The sequence below is a fragment of the Alternaria postmessia genome (assembly GCF_024291825.1).
Source record: "Alternaria postmessia strain BMP 2775 chromosome Unknown scaffold_19, whole genome shotgun sequence".
In the NCBI taxonomy this organism is placed as follows: Eukaryota; Fungi; Ascomycota; class Dothideomycetes; order Pleosporales; family Pleosporaceae; genus Alternaria; species Alternaria postmessia.
In genome coordinates this window covers 88,287-109,821 of record NW_026260092.1, presented here as the reverse complement: position 1 = coordinate 109,821, position 21,535 = coordinate 88,287, and the positions used below count along the sequence as shown (strand labels likewise).

At 53.1% G+C, this 21,535-nt stretch overlaps 8 protein-coding genes across 8 annotated transcripts; 4 read left to right on the top strand and 4 right to left on the bottom strand.

Annotated features, from left to right (window-relative positions):
- Positions 1-279: 279 nt before the first annotated feature.
- Positions 280-2,328, bottom strand: J4E82_004137 (uncharacterized protein; the record flags this gene model as incomplete). Its single annotated transcript, XM_051730418.1, has 6 exons — positions 280-311; positions 358-1,244; positions 1,292-1,832; positions 1,883-2,135; positions 2,182-2,189; positions 2,325-2,328. 6 exons carry the CDS (start codon positions 2,326-2,328, stop codon positions 280-282), a joined length of 1,725 nt encoding a protein of 574 aa, XP_051589757.1.
- Positions 2,329-2,706: 378 nt separating this feature from the next.
- Positions 2,707-4,961, bottom strand: J4E82_004136 (uncharacterized protein; the record flags this gene model as incomplete). The annotated part of the gene is made up of 4 exons (XM_051730417.1): positions 2,707-3,374; positions 3,425-4,733; positions 4,781-4,837; positions 4,884-4,961. 4 exons carry the CDS (start codon positions 4,959-4,961, stop codon positions 2,707-2,709), a joined length of 2,112 nt encoding a protein of 703 aa, XP_051589756.1.
- Positions 4,962-5,686: 725 nt separating this feature from the next.
- J4E82_004135 (uncharacterized protein) lies at positions 5,687-7,818 on the bottom strand (the record flags this gene model as incomplete). The annotated part of the gene is made up of 6 exons (XM_051730416.1): positions 5,687-6,204; positions 6,251-6,440; positions 6,489-7,376; positions 7,430-7,573; positions 7,626-7,698; positions 7,751-7,818. 6 exons carry the CDS (start codon positions 7,816-7,818, stop codon positions 5,687-5,689), a joined length of 1,881 nt encoding a protein of 626 aa, XP_051589755.1.
- A 1,081-nt stretch (positions 7,819-8,899) lies between these two features.
- J4E82_004134 (uncharacterized protein) lies at positions 8,900-9,596 on the top strand (the record flags this gene model as incomplete). The annotated part of the gene is made up of 4 exons (XM_051730415.1): positions 8,900-9,083; positions 9,139-9,256; positions 9,308-9,353; positions 9,405-9,596. 4 exons carry the CDS (start codon positions 8,900-8,902, stop codon positions 9,594-9,596), a joined length of 540 nt encoding a protein of 179 aa, XP_051589754.1.
- A 563-nt stretch (positions 9,597-10,159) lies between these two features.
- J4E82_004133 (uncharacterized protein) lies at positions 10,160-13,789 on the bottom strand (the record flags this gene model as incomplete). Its single annotated transcript, XM_051730414.1, has 11 exons — positions 10,160-10,353; positions 10,575-10,842; positions 10,919-11,256; positions 11,304-11,392; positions 11,478-11,785; positions 11,849-11,947; positions 12,481-12,810; positions 12,861-13,260; positions 13,311-13,483; positions 13,537-13,643; positions 13,702-13,789. The coding sequence occupies 11 exons, from the start codon at positions 13,787-13,789 to the stop codon at positions 10,160-10,162; spliced, it is 2,394 nt and encodes a 797-aa protein (XP_051589753.1).
- Positions 13,790-14,290: 501 nt separating this feature from the next.
- On the top strand, positions 14,291-16,123 carry J4E82_004132 (uncharacterized protein; the record flags this gene model as incomplete). The annotated part of the gene is made up of 2 exons (XM_051730413.1): positions 14,291-14,585; positions 14,637-16,123. 2 exons carry the CDS (start codon positions 14,291-14,293, stop codon positions 16,121-16,123), a joined length of 1,782 nt encoding a protein of 593 aa, XP_051589752.1.
- Positions 16,124-17,217: 1,094 nt separating this feature from the next.
- J4E82_004131 (uncharacterized protein) lies at positions 17,218-18,320 on the top strand (the record flags this gene model as incomplete). The annotated part of the gene is made up of 2 exons (XM_051730412.1): positions 17,218-18,231; positions 18,282-18,320. 2 exons carry the CDS (start codon positions 17,218-17,220, stop codon positions 18,318-18,320), a joined length of 1,053 nt encoding a protein of 350 aa, XP_051589751.1.
- A 1,122-nt stretch (positions 18,321-19,442) lies between these two features.
- On the top strand, positions 19,443-21,509 carry J4E82_004130 (uncharacterized protein; the record flags this gene model as incomplete). The annotated part of the gene is made up of 1 exon (XM_051730411.1): positions 19,443-21,509. The coding sequence occupies one exon, from the start codon at positions 19,443-19,445 to the stop codon at positions 21,507-21,509; it is 2,067 nt and encodes a 688-aa protein (XP_051589750.1).
- Positions 21,510-21,535: the final 26 nt, after the last annotated feature.

The window sequence follows — 21,535 nt, the reverse complement described above, 5'->3', positions numbered from 1 at the left end:
TCACCAAAAAAAAAGCGCCAGTGCGTTACCGTCCATGCAACATAAAACAGCGTGAAAACGTCATATTCTTTGCCAAACTTTCTTGTCTTTCATTGCGCGGGCCAAACCCAAATGTTATCATTGATGTGACCTCCTTCTGTTGGCTGCGTGCAGACGAGCCACTCCTCCATTAGGCATCGGGGTCCGGCGACAACGTCTGCGAGGGGGCGGTCGCGCACTGCCATTGTGGGTGGCGATTTGAGGGTCATGAGGAGAGACGAATTGACTAAAGTAGGTGTCCTACACCAAGTCTACATTAAACTTCCAGGTGCCTATCAACGTTAGCAGCATTCCAGTGAGGGCTAAAAGACGACTAACCGAGCTTCAGGTTCTCCGCTGTGTCATTGAGGACAATGATCCTTCTCTTGGTGCAGTATGACGTCTTGTCAAGGATATCAACCTTGAGGTCCTTCAGCTGATCGATTGGCTTCTCGAACATCTCGCTGAGGTTCTCGACGGCCATTTCCAGGTCCTTTTGGTTGTCCTCGAAAATCTCCGTGAGATTGTTTCGTGCAAGGTAGTAAGCAAAAGCGTAGGTCCACTTGAGTACCTGCCGGCACTGCTGAAGCGCATGTGAAGCTTGATCCAGGAACTGCACCTCAATCCATGACATGCCCGACGAGTTCTGCAATTGCTGCATCTTCTTTTCCGTCTTGAGGTAGAGATCTTTGTCTAGCTTAGCCGATTGTTCGTGGTTGGCAAAGCGGTTGTAGTAATGAAGGTATCGTTCGAGCGATTGCCGGGACTTGGCCTGCGCATCGCGGGCTTCCGATCCGCTCTTCTCCTCAAAACGATTGCAATTGTACCAGCTCGTGCCGTGCTCCGACCACTTGCCCATGCACATCCAGCAAAACTCGTTACGACACTTCCTGCATGTCATGTGGTTGCACCCTCCATTCTTCTCGATGGTGGAGTTACAGTTTGGGCATTCCTTTGTGTTGGCCGATATCCAGTTGGCTGTCTCCGAGTCGTCCTCGCACTTCTTGACCCATTTCTTCACTAGAGCGCAAGGTGCGGGTTGGTGGTTGTTCAGCGTGCATCCGAAGCAGAAGTCATGTCCGCACTCGCAGTGCACCGTGGGCACGATCTTGGTGAGATCCTTGCTCTTTACCGGACATTCCACGGCGTATTTGCAATCAGGCGCGGGGCACCACTTGAGGTTTTCTTTATCGTCGACGTAGGTTCGTGTGAGGAGGGTGTGGTATCTGTGATTGTTAGCAGGCTTTGGGAAGGTGAAGCGGCATCGACATACCTGTCTTGGAGATCTGCTGTAACGAGAAGGTCTAGCGATTTCGAATCGACTATCCGGGTGCAGCCCTCTCCGGGGCAGCGTATCCGGGCAGCCTCTCCCTCGTCTTGAATCTTGGTGCCGAGGTATTGCCTGTAGCAGTCCAAGCAGAACCTGTGCCCGCACTTCATGGCAAACGTCCGCATGTCCTTGTCATCGTCGCAGCAGATGTCGCAGACAAAACCTGGTATCTGCTCGACCTTGGGCGGGTTGGTGGTGGAGTCCTGGCCCAGGCCTGCTGTCTCGAGGACCTCATCCGTCTTCTCCATGTATTGGTCGATCAAACGTTCCTTGTTCCATCGCAGGTGGCGGAGGAGGATGGCAGCGGCCTCTGGTGGTTGGCCAAGGATGGCCGCAACCTCGTCGATCTGCTTGTCTTGCTGTGCTTGTATCTGGGCAGGGTCAAAGACTTTGAAGTCTACTTCGAAGGCCTGCTTGGTGGGCTTGATGTCCTTGTCTTGCGTCTCGAAGCCGACGTCATCTTGCTCCATGTCAAAGTCCGAGTCTGTTGCACGTTAGCATGCAACTATAGTTGGAGCTCAAGGGAATGCGCACCCTCTTCCAGGCCCAGATCGCTGTCCTGGTCGTCAAAGTCGTCGCCGCTCATGGAGCTGTTGAAGTCGTCGTCGGAGTCCATTTTGTCGGCGTGGGTTGCGGGCGTGGCCGGCAGGCTAACAACAGGGGAGTTTGTCTTCTTATGGGGTGGTTCCTCTGCGGGGCTGAGGTAGTTGTCTGCCTCGTCGGCCTTCCGCTTGCGAAGGGTAGTTGGAGGCGTGATGATGGAGATGTCCCGCCTGATGACGGAACGCTAGCTGGACAGGCTGCGGCGGAAGAAAGCGTGTGTACAAACGGACGATAAGGCCTGAGGCGCGCGTGCAGAGTGGCGGTACAGGTGTGGGAGAAAACAAGGGTATTGGTCAGCTGAACAGAAGGGAAGGAGTCACAAGAGTTGGGGAGTCTGGCGTCCAGCAGTCGATTGATGGTCCTATGCGGGCACTCATCGGGTGGCCCTAGCGCCTTTGGGAGGCAACAGCCCAGGGGCGCGCCCGGAACTTGACCGCGCTCTCCGCATTTCCGTCTGCCGCCTCACCCACCTAGCAGACCACCTAACGAACTTGGGTATACAATGTCAAGCGCAGAGTTCAATCCCTTGGCGCAAAAAACTGCAGTTGCCTTGAGGCAGCTGTCCAGCTCCGTAAGCACCACTGTCTGCTGCGGACAAGAATCGGCCATACATCGCCGCCTCTATAATAGTCTGGTCTATGTCCAGATGAAACCGGCCAACGACATAGACTTTGTTCAACTCATGCTAATTTTGCTTTTCCACACGCATGTAACAGAAGCTCTCATCTTGTCATAGTACTTCGTTGTAGCACGCACTAATCCTCATCACTCTCTTCCTCGCTCTCGTCCTCACTTTCCATCTGCAAAAAGTCAATCAAACTCTTCGTCTTCTGCCTGACCTTCTCCATGTCCGCATTCTCCGTGCTCTTCTCGTCTTCCCACCACTGAATCATGCCATCCTCTTCTATCGAGTCTAGTTCAACCAGTTTGGTCGATGCACTCAGCAAGATGGCATCGCCGTTCTCCTTGTTGCACAAGTCGGCCTGGAGCAGGAGCATAAAGTCGATCTGATCCGTCTTGCTTTCAGCGTTCTTGTCAAAGATGGACCGGTCAATGAGCTCCTTGTGTTGCCCAAAGACCTGCGCAACAGCGCTCTTGATTGCCTCGCCCGACTTTGTAAGTTGGGTGACGCGCTTGACGAACGAGGAAACGACGGCACGTCTGACTTGGTGGTCAGAGGCGTTTGTGCTCATACGGAGTGCCGTCAGCTCCAGCTGGATGTTTGCAGATTCGTGGCCTTCGACAAGCGAATCGTAAATACTGGCAGAAGCGTCGTGATCAAAGTTTGCCGCATGTTGACTGTCTGCCGAGCCCACAGACAAGAAACTACTGGTCGCTGATCTGTCATGGCGTTCCATACCCATCATGTCTGCCTCCGAATCCGAGTTGATTGTGGATATCGATTCGTTTGAGAAGTTGTACACTAATCATGTTAGCACACACACACACTGGAGTCGGTGGTCTTGGACTTACTGGGACCTCTGGTAGCGAGACCATCAACAAGCTCGTCCTCGTCATCTTCGTCAGAGTCATAGAACTCGAAGCCGTCCCCTTTCTCGCCAACAATCGCAGGATCTGAGTTGCCCCGGACAATCTCCTCCCCTTGTTCGCGTCTCCGCTTTGCTCTTGTGATTCTGTGATCTCCTCGTATTGTCATGCCTTCGCTGATGCTGACCCCATACGATATCAGAGCACCGGCTTCGATGGTGCACCTGCGACCTATGGCCACTTCGTTCGCAATGACTGCCTTGGTGACTGTGCTGCCGTCGGCTATGCTGGCATAGTCCCAAATGTATGCGCCGTCGATTTTGACATTTCGGCCAATTTGACAATGCCTTCCGATAATACTGTTGGTAATGATGCTCTTTTCGCCTATGCTGGTACCCCGTCCGATGACTGTCTTTCGTCCAATGATACAGTCGCGCGCAAGTATGACGCCCTCCTCCTTGTAGGTATTGCCCTTTTGTAACCGATATGACTGTCCCTGAACAAGATTGCTGTCCGGGCACAACGGGTATGCCCAGCGTGACACAATGTCCTTGCTAACCGAATCGTATGCGTGGAGGTTTCGTACTCGTGCCGCGTAGTGGTCTGAGATGATGTGTGTGTGGAAGGTCTTGCCGTTGAGCTCGTAATCCTTGAGTACGCTGTGTAGGAAGCCCTTGCGAGGCGCTTGGAAATCGAAGTTGTCGCTCCATAGCGCGAGTACGTCGGGTGTGCAGATGTCGATGCCGCAGTCGATCAGATCCTGGCGTACTTCGATCTCCTGGTGGGTGGAAAGCAGCTCGGGGTCGATGGAGAGGTAGTGCGTCTGGTCGCGGTTGGGCATTTGTTCAAAGTGCAAGCATCTGTCTTTCTGCGGGTCAATCACAAATACCGGACTTGTTCCCTGGGCCTTTGTCCGATGAGTCGCGCCTGCCTCGCGCAGCACCATGGTCATGATCGCGTTCTTGTCCTTGGCCCGTCTCGCTCTGTGCGCTGCAAGCGCAGACTCCAAGGGCAGATTGCTGACTACATCGCCGTACACCAGGAGGAAGTCTCCCACGAGCAGACCCCGGCTGTCCAGGTCTCGCATCGCGTCACCGATCGAGTGTGACGTCGACTGGATGAGCTCCAGTCGCGAGAAGGGCGAAGACTTGGAAGACCATCTTGAGGCTTTTATGTACTCTTCAACCTGCTCTCTGTGTGCGCCGCAGTATACAAAGACTTCCTCGACGCCGGCATTGGCGAGAAACTCGAACGTGTATTCGATGAGCGGGGTATTCGCGAGGGGTAGGAGACACTAGCAAGTGTCAGCGTGCAGCTGGCAATCTCTGGGGGCATGCGTACTCTTGGGTGCTCGAGTGTGAAGGGATTGAAGCGTGTCTCGAAGGGGTCCGCGAGTATCTACAACGTTAGCACGGTCGGTGGCCAAGTACATTGCGCAACCTACCACAGCCTGCAGCGGCTCGTCGCGCTCCTCCTCGCCCGACTTGCCCTTGTTCTGGCCTTTGTTGCCCTTTGGGGGCATGTTTGGTCTCTGGTAGTGTGTTGCGCAAAAGGTGGAGGGGCGCGGTTGGAATTCTAGATTCGTACAAGTCGTGGTGGGGGTTTGGGCTACGACTCCCAAAAAAGCTTCCACGAACTTACAACCACCGCTGAGTCACAAGCCCCCCCGAACCAGGGACCACCACGCAAACCCAGATCTTCGGGTCCCGTCACGTCTCAGATCCTTTAGCGGGGTGGCTCTGCGGGTAAGCCGCTGCAACAGGGCGCATGATTCTCGAACATGCTCGTGCGCGGCCTTTTGGGCTGGCTATCAAGGTCTGGACCACCAGGGAGGACATTTACTCGGGAATGCTTATTGCGACGACACTTTCACATGGGAGGACTGCTGAGCACTGGGATTCTCGTGTCTGAGAAAAGAGTTGATCAATTGTTTATCTAACATGTAGGGTATTTTCTAGCAAATGTCCAACCCGGACCTGGCACAATAGATGACCTTGGAACGCCGGAGACCCCAAAGGTCCTGGATACCCTCATAGACAGCTTCCCGAGCTGTCCGATCCTTGCACTTTATCTCTCCCGTAGATACAAGGGCCGACCACGACTATCGGCTCCAACATGGCGAAACATCTCTGTCCAGCAACGCGATTACGTGCTCCATGCCTGTCCACAGGAAGCCAGTGGCTGTACTCCTTCTTCTCGAATTATTAACATGAAAATTCCCTCTTCACCGCCTCGCTACCCGACATATCAACGTGGGCGCGGTTGCATTCCTCCCATCTGCTGCTGCATCTGAGGTGGGTACATTTGTTGACGTTTGGCTGGGTTATTCAGATCATCGCCTCCAGATATCTCCGAGACTTGACGGCGGTGACCTGGCGGTAATTGTGCTTGTTGCTGTGGTTGCATTTGCATGTGTGGCGAGGTGCTATATCCCATGTTCCCATGCATGGGATTCACGCCGTAGGGAGTTGGGTGCTGCACTGGCTGGCCGCGCATTGCCTGTGCGAAATCATCCGGAACTGTGGTACCAACTGGAGAAACGCCCGGCATTTGGTTTGGTGAGTTCCACTGACTGACAGTTTGGGGGGACTTGGCCGGAGAGTCCTCTTCCTTGAGAACCAACTGACGTGCGATTTGCACAGGTTGAGGTGCAACCATAGTTCCGTCAGCTTGAGCTATTGGCTTTTTGAGGTGCACAAGGTGTTTTTCTAGCATATGCAATAGACCCTCTTTGGTGAATGGCTTAGGGAGAACGTCGTTCATGCCTGAGGAGGTTAGCGCTTGTTAGACACACAGATGAGCCGGTCTTACCATGTTGGAAATACATTGAGATGTCGTCGCTTCGGATGTTGGAAGTCATGGCAACGATAGGAGTAGTATCGAATTGTCGAATCAGATGGCAGGCTGACACACCGTCGAGGTTAGGCATGATGATATCCATCAAAACCAAATCATACTTGGATCCAGCGTTCATTTTGTTGACCGCCTCCAAACCGTCGAGCTTATTTCAGTCAGTATGGAGTCTGGATAGCACGGGAAGATGACTTACAGCACTGTCAATGGAGCAATGGAAAGCGTACAAGAATTTGCTTCCGATTCGACGACAAGTGGGATCGTCTTCGACCAGCAAGATCTGGGGAGGTCTGATCCACCCTGGGTCTGGGATGGTATTCTTCTTTCTCGGTTCTGGAAGTCTGGGCTCGCTGACCTCGGCCGCTTTCGGCGGAGCGGCATACGGGATGTTGTTGATATGCTCGCTGTACATGGGGTCGATGCCGTTGTTGGAACCGACGGGATAAACAAGGTTGTCGAGGTTTTCTAGGCGCATTGAGTTGGTGGAGGTTGCAGATGGTGGGCCGCGGCTCGTCGGTCGTGCTGCTGCTCGCGCGAAGTCGGGCGGTGGCGTTGTTAATGTCCCGTTCATGCGCATGGTGATCTCGTTCATTTGCTCCAAATTCCGGGGGTTCAGCATGGCGTCCGCGTTCGTCTCACTGAGAAGCTTAGAAGCGTGCTGTAAGGGCGAAGCAGGGTTGTCGTCATCGGTGTTGGAGGGAGGCTCCATACTGCCGTTCTGCGAGTCGGCGCCGTTGGGGAAGATGAGTTTGCTGTTCCTCCTCTGTGTCGCGTCGACACCATGTAGGAAAGTCATGATCTGCTGCATAACATGCTCGTGGTTGACGACCGTTTTTTGTAGCCCAATGACCTCCTGCAGAAGCATGGAATGATGGATGCTCAGTTCACTATAGCGGCTCTCCAGCGCATGCAGCTGAGCTTGTGTGGCCATCAACTGACCGCTAACCATATCCATCTGTTGTGAGGGTGCGAACTCTTCGGCGGCGGCTTGGTTTGGTTTTCGCGGCGCAGGAGCCTTTCGACGGATGTTGTCGAGCGCATCTTTGTTGTTCATCTTGAAATCAGGGTGCTTGAACTCCCAGGCCTATTGGCTTGTTAGCTAACATAGTCACGAAGACATGCAGGAATGCCACATACTCCTGGCCCATAGGGCGACTGCCCATTCTCTTCGTTGTTATGACGGACTTTGTGGAAATCGTATTTGTTCAGCTGGCGGACGAAACTAGCAAAGTTGCTATGTTTGAAATGCTTGGGAAGTATGTGTTTTGTGAACTTCTCGTTCTGTCCGTTTGTTAGCAGATGCAATCGATTGATAGGTATACGAGGCGCATACTTCTAGGACAACGAAGCTGTCGCCATCATTTCCCCATCGCACAACACTCTCGTCGCTCGGGTTTTCCAACATCCTAAACCATGTTTTAGCACGCCGTCACGTCGCGCATGGGCGCGTCCACCTACTTGTACAGCTTGCGCACAAAGTCGCTGGAGTTGTTGGACCCTCCCCCACCGGCTTGATTGGGATCCATGATGCAGGTGAATTGACGACTGTCGTAGGCGAAGAAGCCGTCGTTGGTAACCCGTGTTGATGCGCGACGGCACCGGATGAGTCTCGTCGATGCCGAAATGCGATAGCAAATTCCCCGTCACAGTCTTCAGTACCTGGAAGCGACTGCGATCGAAGCTACGGAAGACGGCGCGCGAGGTTCCGGCGGCGCGTTGTATGCTATGCGCTTAAAGTTTTGCTTAGCCGCGGGCGATCGGTGTTGGACGAGCGATGACGAAATTTCCCAAAACGGGCGCGCCTTCTTGCAGGCTGACGACGGAGTGCGATGGGCGAGATCTGGACCTTCAAGTGTAAGAGACAGGGAGAACATGGGCACATTGGCTCGTGGCTTCTGCGCGGGCACTTGGGAGCTAAACGGGCCTAAAGCAGGTTAACCTTGGGCTTGAGAGGAATGCAGTTGGCAATGCGCTAGCGGGCGTCGTGCCGAGGGAGACGAAGCAGGGGGGGAATGACAGGACACGGGACACGGGGGTGAAGACGCCTGAGTCGTGGGTGAGGTCTGCACCGCACACACGCGCTCTCCCTCTCGACGGTGGTGCGATATTACACTGCTTTTTCCAGCGTATAGCACAGTTTTGATCATTCTTTCGCCCATGGTCCTTCTGGCCCATGTCTCCACTGATTACGCCGTTGACGAAACATCACCGGCTTGAGGCACGATCGGCATAGCACCGAATAGCTTACGCTAAAGCTGGTGTGGGTCGATAGGTTAACATCATTATCCGCAATTTGCTGGTGCAGGTAAGACTAGTCTGTACATACGACAGCTAATTATGGACACGAGTATCAGTATGCACATTTGTCGATATTACTGAGGTACTGCGACCGCGGAGGCGCCCATGTAGCATACTTTTGGATGAGGCAGATGCACACGTGCTGCGTAGAGGGAAGTGAGCTGATGGGTGCGCTTGCCGTCTTCCGAGAGCAGTGACACCGGCAAAACACGTCGTACCCCCACCACCTTAGAAGCTCGTCACCGTCAAGTGCACACGTGCTCTACACCCACACCACGCCCGACATACACACTTTCTCCTGCATACACCATGTTCGCTACCGCCCGTCGCCTGCCCCTAGTGCGTTCCGTCGCCAGTCGGCGTCTATTTCACGCCTCTGCGCCTGCATTCGTCAATGTTGGAGACAAGCTGCCTGACGTTGAACTCGTCGAGGGTTCTCCGGGTAACAAGGTCAACCTAGCAAAGGAGTTGACCGGCAAAGGTGTCATTATCGGTAATTAACGTCTGGCGGGTCTCGTTGACAAAGCTGCGTCTGACAACTGCCAAAGGTGTTCCTGCAGCTTTCTCGCCTTCATGCTCCGAGAACCATATCCCCGGCTATATCAATTCTCCTAAGTTGAAGGATGCCGGCAAGGTGTTTGTTGTTTCAGTAAACGATCCTTTTGTGTAAGCAGATGCTTCTTGAAATCCGCCATATTCTCAACTGATCGGATGTAGCATGAAAGCATGGGGCAAGATGCTCGATCCTTCAGGCTCCAGCGGCGTAAGTGTTACCTTGTTCGCCCTTTGGACATTGTGGTGTTGACGTTGATAGATTCGCTTTTTGGGAGACCCCAGCCTTGGCTTTACAAAGGCGCTTGATCTCTCTTTCGATGGCGCCTCCATCTTCGGAGGTGATCGTTCGAAGCGATATGCTCTTGTGATTGACAACGGTACCGTCAAAGCAGCACACGTCGAGTCTGATAACACAGGCTTGAATGTATCTGCAGCAGACAAGGTCCTGTAAAGAGTTCTTGACAGGCTGCATAAGAGACGAACAAATGTGCATCTAGAATTTACAGAATGGACCACGATCGCCTAAAACGATAGCGGAGGTCATCAACCTAAACGACAGAACCAATACAATACATCTACATGTACGAAATCGCTCATCAACTTTATACGTCTCGAACTACTATTACTGGTTGACTATGGTATCATGGACTTTATCATACAATACACCAATCACGTTGCAACCACTAATTGTGCCTCCAAATCATCAGGCCATTCTAGCTTCTTGTAAAGTTTCTCGGTTTCATCTCTCTGTGCCTTGGCTAAAGAAGAAAGACAATGAGTCTGTTAGAATGTTTGACTAGACTCACGAAGCGCGACCAACGCTACTTCTTATATAGAGATATTAGTTCTACAAGCCTTTTGAACGCCTTGGAAAAGGTAAATTGACGTTGATTGCCTACTAGGAGATACTGATTGAAATAGCACAACAACCGCTAAGCTTCAGCCACAGTGCGCCATCCTCCGACCTAATCCCCACAATCCCTGTAGACGTTCTACACACACACAGACCACGGTCTATTTCTTGCCAGCGAATGCGCAAGACCCGAGATCGCGCTTCTCAGCGGGAACATGCGGACTGATGTCAAAGTCGAAGATGTCCATCGGCAAACCTATAGTCGTACACGCATTGGGGATATCGACTATACCAGCTACGTGACCTTGAACCGGGGCGCAAGAGAGCAAGAGATAGATCTGGTAGTCGCTGTACCCTGTGATATTGTTAGTAAAAGATATCTGAGAAAAAAAAAGAAACTTGATGAAACCTCGGGCCAGCGCCCCTTCGCCAATATAGTCCTCAAACCCCCCCCCAAAAAAACCCCCAAAAGGCCAAGGAATCTAGAATTGGCAGAGACGAGCGCGGAAGTTCCGCGGCGGAACATGGGATGAGGGTACGTGCAAAAAAACGCAGAAAGAAGAATTGCAAACTCACCGAACCGTCTCAAATACTCAATTACCCTCAGACAAGTCTGTCGATACGCAACCGTCGCATCGAGATAGTGCTGTTTGCCATGTTCATCCACACTGAAGCCCTCGAAGTAAATATACCTTCCAGGACCAAACTGCGGTTCGACGGGGCCTGGGATGTAGATTGGACTCTTCATATCGAGTTGCTTCATGCCGCCTTTCATGACGCTGAACTTGATTGTTATGACGCCTGCCATCTCGATTGCGCCGCAGAAGGATATCTCGCCGTCGCCCTAGCAGGGTGGAAAGATGAATGTCAGTTTCAAGGCCACATACAGACTTTTCTTGAAATGCGGTGTGAAGACTTACCTGACTGAAATGTAAATCTCCCACACTAAACTTTGCACCCTTGACATGCACCGGTAAGAAAACTTTAGATCCCCTTGACAAGTTCTTGATATCACAGTTACCCCCGTGTTCGGGACGACCTGGAATAGTGCGCGCGCCTTCTTTGGCAATCTTCTCTTTTACAGAGCCTGTTGCAGAACCTGCGTGGGCGTTCTGAGGCTCAGGCGGTTTAGCCACGTCGCGGTTCAGATGGGTGTGTGTAGAGATGAGTTCGGCTTCGCGAGTGTTCCAAGTCTCCAGAACTTCAGCAGAGGGCGCGCAGCCTAGAACTGGAAAACGAGAGAAGGATAAGGTCAGCGCTGTATTCGGCATTTTGTGCGTGTGTGTGTGAACAAGGATAACTTACTACCAGGGTGAATGAGGCCTGCAAATCTCACACCAGGAATATGGCGAGAGCTACAGAAGATGCCTTCAAAGTCCCAGATGGCCTTTGCCCTGCCAACATATTAGTCCACCTCTTTGATCAGCACCTCTCTCATTATCTTTGCCCTACCCCAAAAATGAAACCAACAACACTTACGCCTCAGGATAGAGTTCATCCAAGAATCCACCGCCATTGTCCTTTGCAAACACACCTGTAAACCCCCAGGGCTGGTCCTCTAACGGCTGTACATCTTGAATGTCAACAACGAGGACATCACCCGGCTCTGCGTTTTCAATGTCGAAAGGTCCGGTTAGATAGTGGATCTTAGTAAGGTCGACATCCCGCACATCGTCTGCAGAGTCATTGTTGCCGATTTGACCACCAGTCCAGTCTACACACTCGATCTTGACGGCTTCGCCGGGTTTGATAGTGGCGTACGAGGGGTTTTCGGGGTGCCAGCGGTTCTAAAGAAAAAAAAAAGACATGTATTAGAGTAGCTTTGTAAACTGCAGAATGATTCGACATACGTGCAGGCACTCTTGCTCTGATGCTGGCTTGTCTAGTGACACTTTCGCTGCATAGCGGAGACCTTCTTTACCCATATCGAGGATTTGGGGTACACTGAACTATAAAGTGAAAAGAACGGAGGAGATGGTATGCTGTGTAGATCAGAGAACAGTAAGAAACGCGTCTAGTCGCGCGAGGGGGGAACGTCACGCATATGAAGACAACAGACGCGGGGAAAGAGTAACCTCAGCCTGTCAATTGTTATCTCGGATATAAGGATACGTGCCGAAGACAAGGCCGAATGCCATATCCACCAACTATTACTACAAGGTGGGTGATAAGCTCTACGATACGCGGCTGTTACGTTACGTATCATCGGACGGAGCTGTAAGCTACCTACCACAACGGGACGCGTTGACCCCACTGCGGGGTATAATCATAATAGTACCATCATCGTACAGCGGCCAGATAGCGTGACAGCTAGATACACCTGATTGCCGACGGCGCACATACTAGCTGCGAACTATTTCCAAGGTGCGAGGACGTGTCTTCGTCATGTTGAACGGGAGGTCCCCGCTTGCGTGGAGCTAGTCGTTGAGGTTTTCAACGTCATCGCAACCTAGCTAAACGTCTTTCGTGGTGTTTGCCGTACTTCGGATTGGAACTGGGGTTTGTGCATTGCGAGATTGTACTCGTCCATGTGCTGCCATGGCAGATTGAGGAACTCGTGTTTGTTCTTCCAGCGCAATGACTCTTCCTTGAACTTCTCAGCTTCGGTCGGTGGCAGCGGCGGCTCTGTGATCTTGGTGATGAGGTATGCCGTCGACGCTTCAGCGAGGCCGTAGATGAGGACGCCTACGAGGGGTATCTTGACGAAGACGTAGAAGCCCAGGCCAAAACCGAAGAGCACACCAGCTCGATCTTTGAACCATAGTTTCTTCTGCTCTTTGTTGTATCGAACGCGTGTGAAGTAAGGTTCAAGCTGTCTGAGGTTAGAAGTGAGACTCCAAGATCTGCTGTCAAAGTACATACCAGCTCACGCATAAGCGTTCGTGACGAGAAGTAGGCCTGCAGAAAGCTGACCAGATATCTGCGGGGAAAGAGCAGTGAACCTGCAAAGATGGCCGCTGCTGGCTGCGTTCCCACCGACTTTTTGAATGTATAGAAACTGGCGGCGGGTAGCACAAAACGTCCCACGTATGGCACGTACGACAATGCCAATACTCCCAAGGAAATGGCAGCCTTCCTCCCCTGTTTCGTTGCGTATATCATGACAGCCTGTTTGATTGGCTTCTTCTCTTTGTCGACTCTGGGTGCGTGCTCGGGGTATTTCTCAAGGTTTGGATAGTACATGGCGCGCAGATTGTGGGGGTCTTCGGTCTTGTGCTTCTGCACGTAGGTCTCGTCCACCCAACGCAGGGAGTCCATGAACCTAAAGGTTTCTGTCAGCCAGCGCTGTAGATGAGCAACAGGTATGCTTACATTCGATCCAAAGTAGGAGTGACGTAGCGCATCATCGTCATGAGGAAGAAGGGTACCTGGAGTACGGTGTGCTCAAGGAAGTGGAGGCCATTCACGACGCTTTCGTCCATGTGGGTATGGTCCATGTTGACGAAGAGGGAGAGTATCCATAGTAGCACTCTTACACCTTGGATCTGGGCATGTCAGTGGCCATGTTTGCTTGCTTGGTGGAGGAGACGGAGCGTACGGGTATGGCGACGATGACACGGATAGCGATGCCTGCAGCTACAGCAATAGCAGCTTGGCGGTAGTGGTCCGAGGTGAAGAGACCCGGGTTCTGGAGAGCCCGATTGACTGTCGGGGCATGTTAGAATGGAGCTGTCATGACGATACCGTGATGGGCAGGCCTTACCACCGACCAAAGTCAGCTGGGCTCCCCGCAGGATGGCATTAGGGTCGAAGTTGGATACATCGAACTGGGACAGGTCGATTTTGTCCATGTTTGCAAGGTGAGGGGACTACCAGGCAGCTTGGTGTTGCAATCAGGCCAGCAAAGCTAGAGCTTGACTCCTCGTCGACGACTTGTGCGAACGCCTGCGAACTGGCGGAGCAATGACGTCGTGCTAGCAGTCCACGGACCCATCCAGCTGCGCGTGTCGCAAACAAAGAACGCGTCGTTGGAAGGTAGCGCCTGCCACGACGACAGTGCTACTTCTACCAGCGCCTAGCATCACATAGTCTGTAGGCTGCATGAAGGCATCTGGACGCGGGCGGGGTTCAGACAATCCGCTGATCAGCTTGAAACTGAATTCGTCGCTGTGGCCCAAGCGCGTATCCCATTCCGAAGCAAGGGACTTGGTTCGGCTTCAGCCTTCGATTACCCACCCAACTCAAAAGTAACTATTGTAATACACCCCTCTGCAAGCGCCGGCCGCTGTCTTCTCTAGGGAGCCTTTACCCTGACCTCACTGGGATAGCAATGTCCATATAGCACGCTCACTATGACGATGCCGGCTTCATCCCAGCATGCGCATCCTGAGCACGCGCCGTCCGCTCTCAACCCCAGCAACTCCAGGCGCAGCTTCACGCTCCCCGCGCGCGCGACACGGAGGACTGAGTCGGTGCCCGCGTCGAGGAACACGACTGACGGCATAGAGACGCTGTTCGTGTGCTCCAACTCCAAGATCTTCTCCTTTACCACAGCCGGACCCGCTCGCCGGCTTTCGCCCTCCCGTTCAGGTGACACGTCGCATCCGATACCATGGAAGACGCCTACAGAGCGCACACTCGCAGTCGGTATGTCATCCCACCTGTCATCCTGGCTGAGGGCTGTCTAACGTATCACAGGGGCTCTTCGCATCTATCGCGTGACAGCCTCCAACGTCTCCTTCCTCAACAGCGGCAACCTCCTGCACACAATCTTCCCCCGATCCCAGATATGGCTTGTCGACAATCAGTCCGTCTTTGTGCTACGCATACGGCAGGACTCTTACTATCGCATCGAGCTCCCCTTTGAGACTGACGAGGACAAGGTCAACATCACGCACTTCAAGTCAGTATTGGCGCAGGTGATGCAGTACGAGAGGACACAGTGCCCGTTCGCGCGAGGATTTGAGGTCGTCGCAGAGCTTGAGCGTCCAAAGAGCCCTCCACGCAAGACGATCAAGAGGAAGCCTTCGGGGCAGGCAAAGAAATGGGTCATGGATAAGACCTGGGTACCACAACAGCATGGCTCAAGGCCTTCTACGTCTGGCACTGATCGCTCAGAGACTGGTACTACCTCTTCATACGACGAGGACGACCGGTCGAGCGTCTGTACCGACAGTAGCGAAATAGTATCCGCGGCCCCTGAGGTCCCTTTAGCGACAACTACACCCAGACCCCTCGCGTCAAAAGCGCCCCCGCGCCGCCTGTCAGTGGGAGAACGGGTCAGCATGTTTCAAGGGCTGCGCTCGGCAACTGCGCCCATCAAAATGCCCAGGAGGGAATCCGTATCTGCCATGGAGCGCATAGTCGAGTCTCCTCTCTCTCCTCCGGCGAAGCAGTCTAGCGAAGCCGATAAACCCATCCTTGAACGTCAAATCTCAGATGCCCCCAGTCTGACCTCGAGTGTAGACTCGTTCTACTCTCTGAATACTGCCACACCTTCTCCAAAGTTCCTCGATGCGGATGATGATGATGCCATAAACCCATGGGCGAACACCTTCTCTAAGCAAGAAGACGAGCCGAGGGGACGTTCAACACATCGACGCCAGGTATCAGAGGTTACCGTTCGTGGTCCGTCCACCGAACGTACCGATCCATCCGCACCTGTGACGCCTACAGTCCCATACTATTCCTCCACAACTCCCTCGATCGATGTACGGCCTTCTTCTGCGCCATCTACACCACCGCTTGTAAGCGATTCCGATGATGACAGTCTTGGGCGTGCGAGCATAGATATTCCCACGCCGCCTGATGCAATCCGCATGAGGAAGCTTACAGGGGCTTCGCAGAGGCGCGCCTTTTCTCCTATGCCGCCAGCCCAAAACCTCTTCTGTCCACCAAAGCACAGCCCTCGCAAGGACTTCACAAATGCCCTAGTACGCAAGACATGTGAGCTTGTTCTCGGGCCACCTGCACACTTGGTTTCCGTCATGCTTCGCATCGCTACGAGCATCTCGAATGGCTTTGGCTTCAACACGTACCGTGTGCGTCGGGCAGAAAAGATCCCATGCGCCTGGGAGTCAGATGACGAAGCTGACTGGGCTGAAGAAGACGACTTTGGCATCCCGCTCAACAACATGGGAACTCCGGCGCTACGTCGACAGACCTTCTCTGGTGAAGTCGACTGATGGACCTGAGACAGACCACGTGCAGATGGTGCTTTTTCTTATGTGCATATTCACTGATGATACCAAGCGTTTGCATTCCATGATGCATCTAGAAGGCGAAGGGCATGCTACTTTGTACTACGTTGATGTTTTTATTAGAATAAAGGATTGTAATGTGGCGGTACGTAGGGTGGCAGAATAGTATAGTTTCGAGACGCAGTCTTCGCATGGATGAGGATAGCAGTTTACACACCGTCTTTGGCTGGGCGAACAGCATCACTGTGGAGCTGAGACCACAGCACCATCATACCCTTGCTATGCTGAAGCTTGCATGGTGGTCGAGACCTGTCAGCTTGCACTTCAAGCACAGTGTGGTGACACTACGTAACATGCTCTGCTGCTCCGTCAGACCCGGAAGTAGCTCATAGAGATGACCTCAACTGGGCTCAACTTGCACCTCGCTGCCGTTCGTCATTGCATCCTGCATCCCTCATGGCGAGCGATGCATGTGGTATGACATGACCCCTGACGTTGAAGACGGTTGACTACCAAGAATCTCGATCCCAAGGTACACTCCTAGGGAAGGCGTTGCCGGGCCTGGTTCCTAGCGCCCGACTTGCCGGCCTTGGATCGATGACGAGTTTCGTCAGGTACGACAGATTTCAATGCTCACCCTCCTCAACTGCACAGCTCCATCAGCCCATCAGCGCCAACCCACTCTCGTGCGCATCTCGAATTACTTGCATGTCCTCACCTGAGGAAAGCTGTTGGGACTTGCGCGTGATCGCCCGTCCCGTGGGGCATTTAAAATGAGGATGCAGGGTTATGGGTCCTAGCCACGCTGGCAAACCTTCGATCGCGTCCAGCCAGACTTACCGCAACTTGCAGCGCCAGCGTCTTGTCCAATGACGTCTAGCGCTGGCTCGCCTGTTCCGCCTGTAAACAAGGACTTGACCGACTAATAGATTTAGTAGAGGAGGCGGGTGATCCCACCTTTCCTGCTTAATATTCCCATGGAACCCTCAGCTTCGTGTCAGGATTAGACACCCGTCTCGCTTGAGTACGCCCACCCACCTACATATCCCTCTTCGCTTCGCACTGCCGTCGCGTTTATTATGAAAAGGAAGATGGCAGAAGACGACCTCGACGTCTTGTTTGAAGAGACATTAACGCTATGCGAAACACCCCCCGTTCCGCGACGCCATCCAAACCGCGTCGTCAAACAGTACAACAAATCGCTCCCCACAACGCCAGCACACAAGTCCGAGATGGAGATGAAAGGACCGGCCATGTTCCACTTTGGAGGACAGACTGAACTGTCCCCCAAGCCGCTCTTCAACAGAAGCAACTCGTTGCCCTCGAAATCAACACGGCCATCGCTACCGTCTCGCCCATCCGAACCCTTCCAATTCAACCCCGACGACATTGTCAAGAGTCCGACACCGTTGTTCGGCAGGAGGAACACGCTCCCATCCAAAGTGCGCCGTGCTGTCGCCGCCGAAAGAAAGCCATCACCGCTCTCGCGCAGAGAGGACGCGCCACCCTCCGCACCGACCCACACCTCCCCCAAGGAACCCACGTCACCAGCGCTGGCACGAAAGGATCCCAACACCAAGACCACTCCCAACCCCAAAAGCAACTCCAGCAAGGCGCCCTTTGCAACTCCACAAAGGTACCCAGGTGTTCGTGTTGTCGACATCAAAAGACCATCGCCCCTTTCTGGCAAGGGCAGTGTGCGACGACCCGGTCCTACCCGCTTCACTCCTGCGGACCCCGTATCGCCGATAGTCCTGTCACCTGTCATCTCCAACAGCAACAGCTCAGTAGCTTCGTCGCCATCGCCATCTGTCTTCTCCGACTCGGCCTCTTTCTGTGCATCGAGCCCCTCAACACCCGCCACGTCACCACCTGGTTCGCCAACAACACACGCACGCTCGCTAAGTTATTTCGCGCCTTCTCATTGGACTATCAAGCCTTCGCCTTCGCCGATCTATGTCCCTAGACAAAAGTTGAGGAGAAAGGACAGCCCTCGCATGGAGACTCTGCGCACTCTTCGAGCCAAGGAGTCAGATGCAATGTTGCAAAAGGAATACGACCAACATTGGGAACAATACCGCAACAAACTATCCGTAAGTCATCGTCGCGCACTACTGCCTACTTCGTCCGCTAACTTGCGTAGTTAATGACCGGCGGACTATTCTCTGCTGAGCGACTTTAACGACTACGAATAACGATTTTAACGACTTGAACATGAAGGCATCCACGGCGTCACCAGGCATTTGATTATAATACCCAGGGTTTGAATATTTGGGCGCAATTCGATGCATTTGGGTAACCGATCTGCTTTACACGGTCGCTTGCATTCAGCATATTGGTACACACATGTAATCTAATAGAGCACAGGGCCTTTCAGCCCTGGTTTGCATTTCCAACACATTCATCGACGTCTCAGAGCGATCGAGGGGCGCACATGTCGTTACTGCGGAGCCTCAGCGCGGCTTTCGTTCATGCAGAGCTTACATCACCCCCGCCTGGCAGCTGACCTTTGAAAGTCACAGCTACGCCGATCAGCCCCATCACGCAGCGCCAGTGATTGGTTGACGCTTCTGACACATTACAGCCTTGGCTGCCTACTTTTCCCGCTGCACCCGCCACATGATATCTATTGCGCTAGTTGATTCTACTCCTTGCCGCCGATGCTGTTATCGAAACCTAGGGTCAAAATGTTCGAATGTACATTGTTTGTGCTATATCCAGACCGCCTGCGCCGCATATCCGTAGTGGCGCAGCGCGTAGCCTTATTCTGTACAAAGGTGGGCCTGACCTAGCCACACAAGGTAAGCAGGCGCGTAAGATGGCCCCCGAAACCCATACGCTTCGAGTATCTTCATGTACGCATTGACGCCGTACAGCACATAGTACTGTAGTATGTGTGGGGTGTGGCACAAGACTTATAGGACGCTTGGTCCCGGCTTCTAGGGTTTGGTGGTATTTCGAGATTCCGCCTTGTCTGGCGCGTCATTTGTTTCATACGACATATAGAATTTGGCCCGTAGCGCAGCCTTGTAGGCAACCTTTCCACTCTGCATACGTCTTGCACACCTGACTCACTTCGTGTCGTCGCCACTGGAATACTATCAACCTAGGAGAGGCCGCCTCGTGACCGTTGATGTTTATGAGTCGAAGGTGGATTTAGAAGTTCGACTCGGTTACACCCTCGATACAACCTACACTCGCAAACGAACATCCTACGATCCGCCACGACGCATACGTATACTTCCCAATCGACACCTGGAACTCACCTGAACACAAGACCCGCCCGTTTGGGCGCCTGAACACCATGGATTTTTCGAACCCCGAAAGAAACCCAAATGCGCCGTTACGCCTGCTATCGTTGGACGGAGGAGGTGTACGAGGACTATCGTCATTACTGGTACTCGAGAATCTGATGGAGAACATAGCTTTGGAAGAGAAGAGACTAGGAAGGAGAGCAATGAACGACCACGAACCGCTCAAACCATGTGACTACTTTGATCTTATTGGCGGAACATCGACGGGTGGAATCATAGCTATCATGCTTTCGCGGTTACGACTAAACTGCAAAGACTGTATTGCGGTGTACAGTAAACTAGCTGAGCAGATATTCAAGCACGACAGATCGCTCAAGGCCTTTGGCATGAAGATCCCAACAGGAGCCAGTCGCTTCTCAGGCACCGTCCTTGCAAACGCCATCAAGACTGCACTGAAAGATCTAGGTTTCGATCCAAACGAACTCATGTGGGATGAAGCACTGTTTGAAGAGGTGGACGAAGCGAATGATCTACCCAGGGACAGCATCTGGGCAGACGCAGCACCAGCACCCCTTATCACAGAGAGCCCAGTAGCCACACTCAAGAACTCAGAATGCTCGTTGGCCTCCGGACCCCCCGACAGCATGGATAGCACCATAGCTCCGTCAACATTGTACAGCGACAGTCCATTCGGTCCCAGAAAACCGATGCGAAGCGCAACCTGGAAACTGCACCACCGGCAATCCGTCCACAGAAAAGCAAACGCAAAAGGCTGCCGCGGTTTTGTCCTCACGTCTCTCAAGAATGCTCTAGGTCTCCCCAGGATTCTCTCAACATACGACCCCAACGACCGAACGACCCGTATCTGGGAAGCCCTCCGCGCCACCTCTGCAGCACCAACCTTCTTCGAGGAAATGCAATTCGGCACACCAAAAGTTACCTACCTAGATGGTGGCGTAGGCTTCAACAACCCCTGCGCAGAAGTCGACTATGCAGCAAAAGCCCTCTGGGAAGGCCGCTCAATCGGTGTCATAGTTTCCGTAGGAACAGGTCTACAATCCATACCCAGCGTAAAGAAAATGGCATCCTGGCTGCCGTTCGGCCTCGGAACAGACATATCCATTGCAAGCGCCCTCACCGGAATGGCCACATCCACCGCACGCGTCGACAACGAAATGAAGCGCATGTACAACAACAGCGACACAAAGTACTTCCGCTTCGACGTTGATCGCGGGCTCGCAGACGTTAGTCTAGAGCAGTGGATGAAGGAAGATGAAATGGCGTCCCTAACCGAACTCTACATGAACGACGGCGAGCAAATCCGGTCGGCCAAGGACTTTGGCCAACGCATGGCTAAACTCTCGGCGCTCCCGCCCAGATTCGAAATCAGTGCTAGTCACTTCCGGCTTGGAATGACTGGACGCGGTCTAATGGATTCGTCGTTTCAACTCGCGCAGGTGGATTTTAAAACGGGGATGCCACTTGGTGTAAGCCCGCATCTAGAAGATCTACCGAAAATGTCACAATACCGTGATTTATCGCCGAGTGGAGAGAGCGGTCTTGCGATTGATAATGAGACGGGGAGGCTGAAGCGGGTTTACCCTGTTGCCGAGGATTTGGATCATGATGGGCGACGCGAGGAAGCGGCAGTGTATCAGTGTATCAAGGCTGATAATGTTTGTCTCCGGACGATCAAGACGGGGATTCCGCAGGGAAAATACAAAGTCCAGTTCCTCGTCTCGTTTCACAGCAGTTCGTATACATCGCCTCGGGATCTCGTCTTTAGCGTTGGGAAACCGTTTGATCCGAATACGTTTTCGCAACGGTATGTTGATGTCAAGATTACGCCGGATGTGGGCAGTGTGTTGTTGCATCCGGATGCTGTGAGGGTGAGGGTGGGGTCGAAGCGGTATGAAGAGTTCAAGGGGAAAGGGTGGGTGGAGATTGAGGGGGATATTGAGGTTAGTGTAGGGTTGGATGGGGCGCTGGGGTTTATCGTTAGCAAGAGGTTTGAAGAGGGCGTCTTTGTTGATGGCTGGAGTTTTGGCGGTGTGAGGTTGGAGCCTGTTTTTGGGAGTGCGCCGGTGCGGATAGATAGTCCGCGGATTTTGACATGAGGCGCGTTTACAATTGATACAGAGAA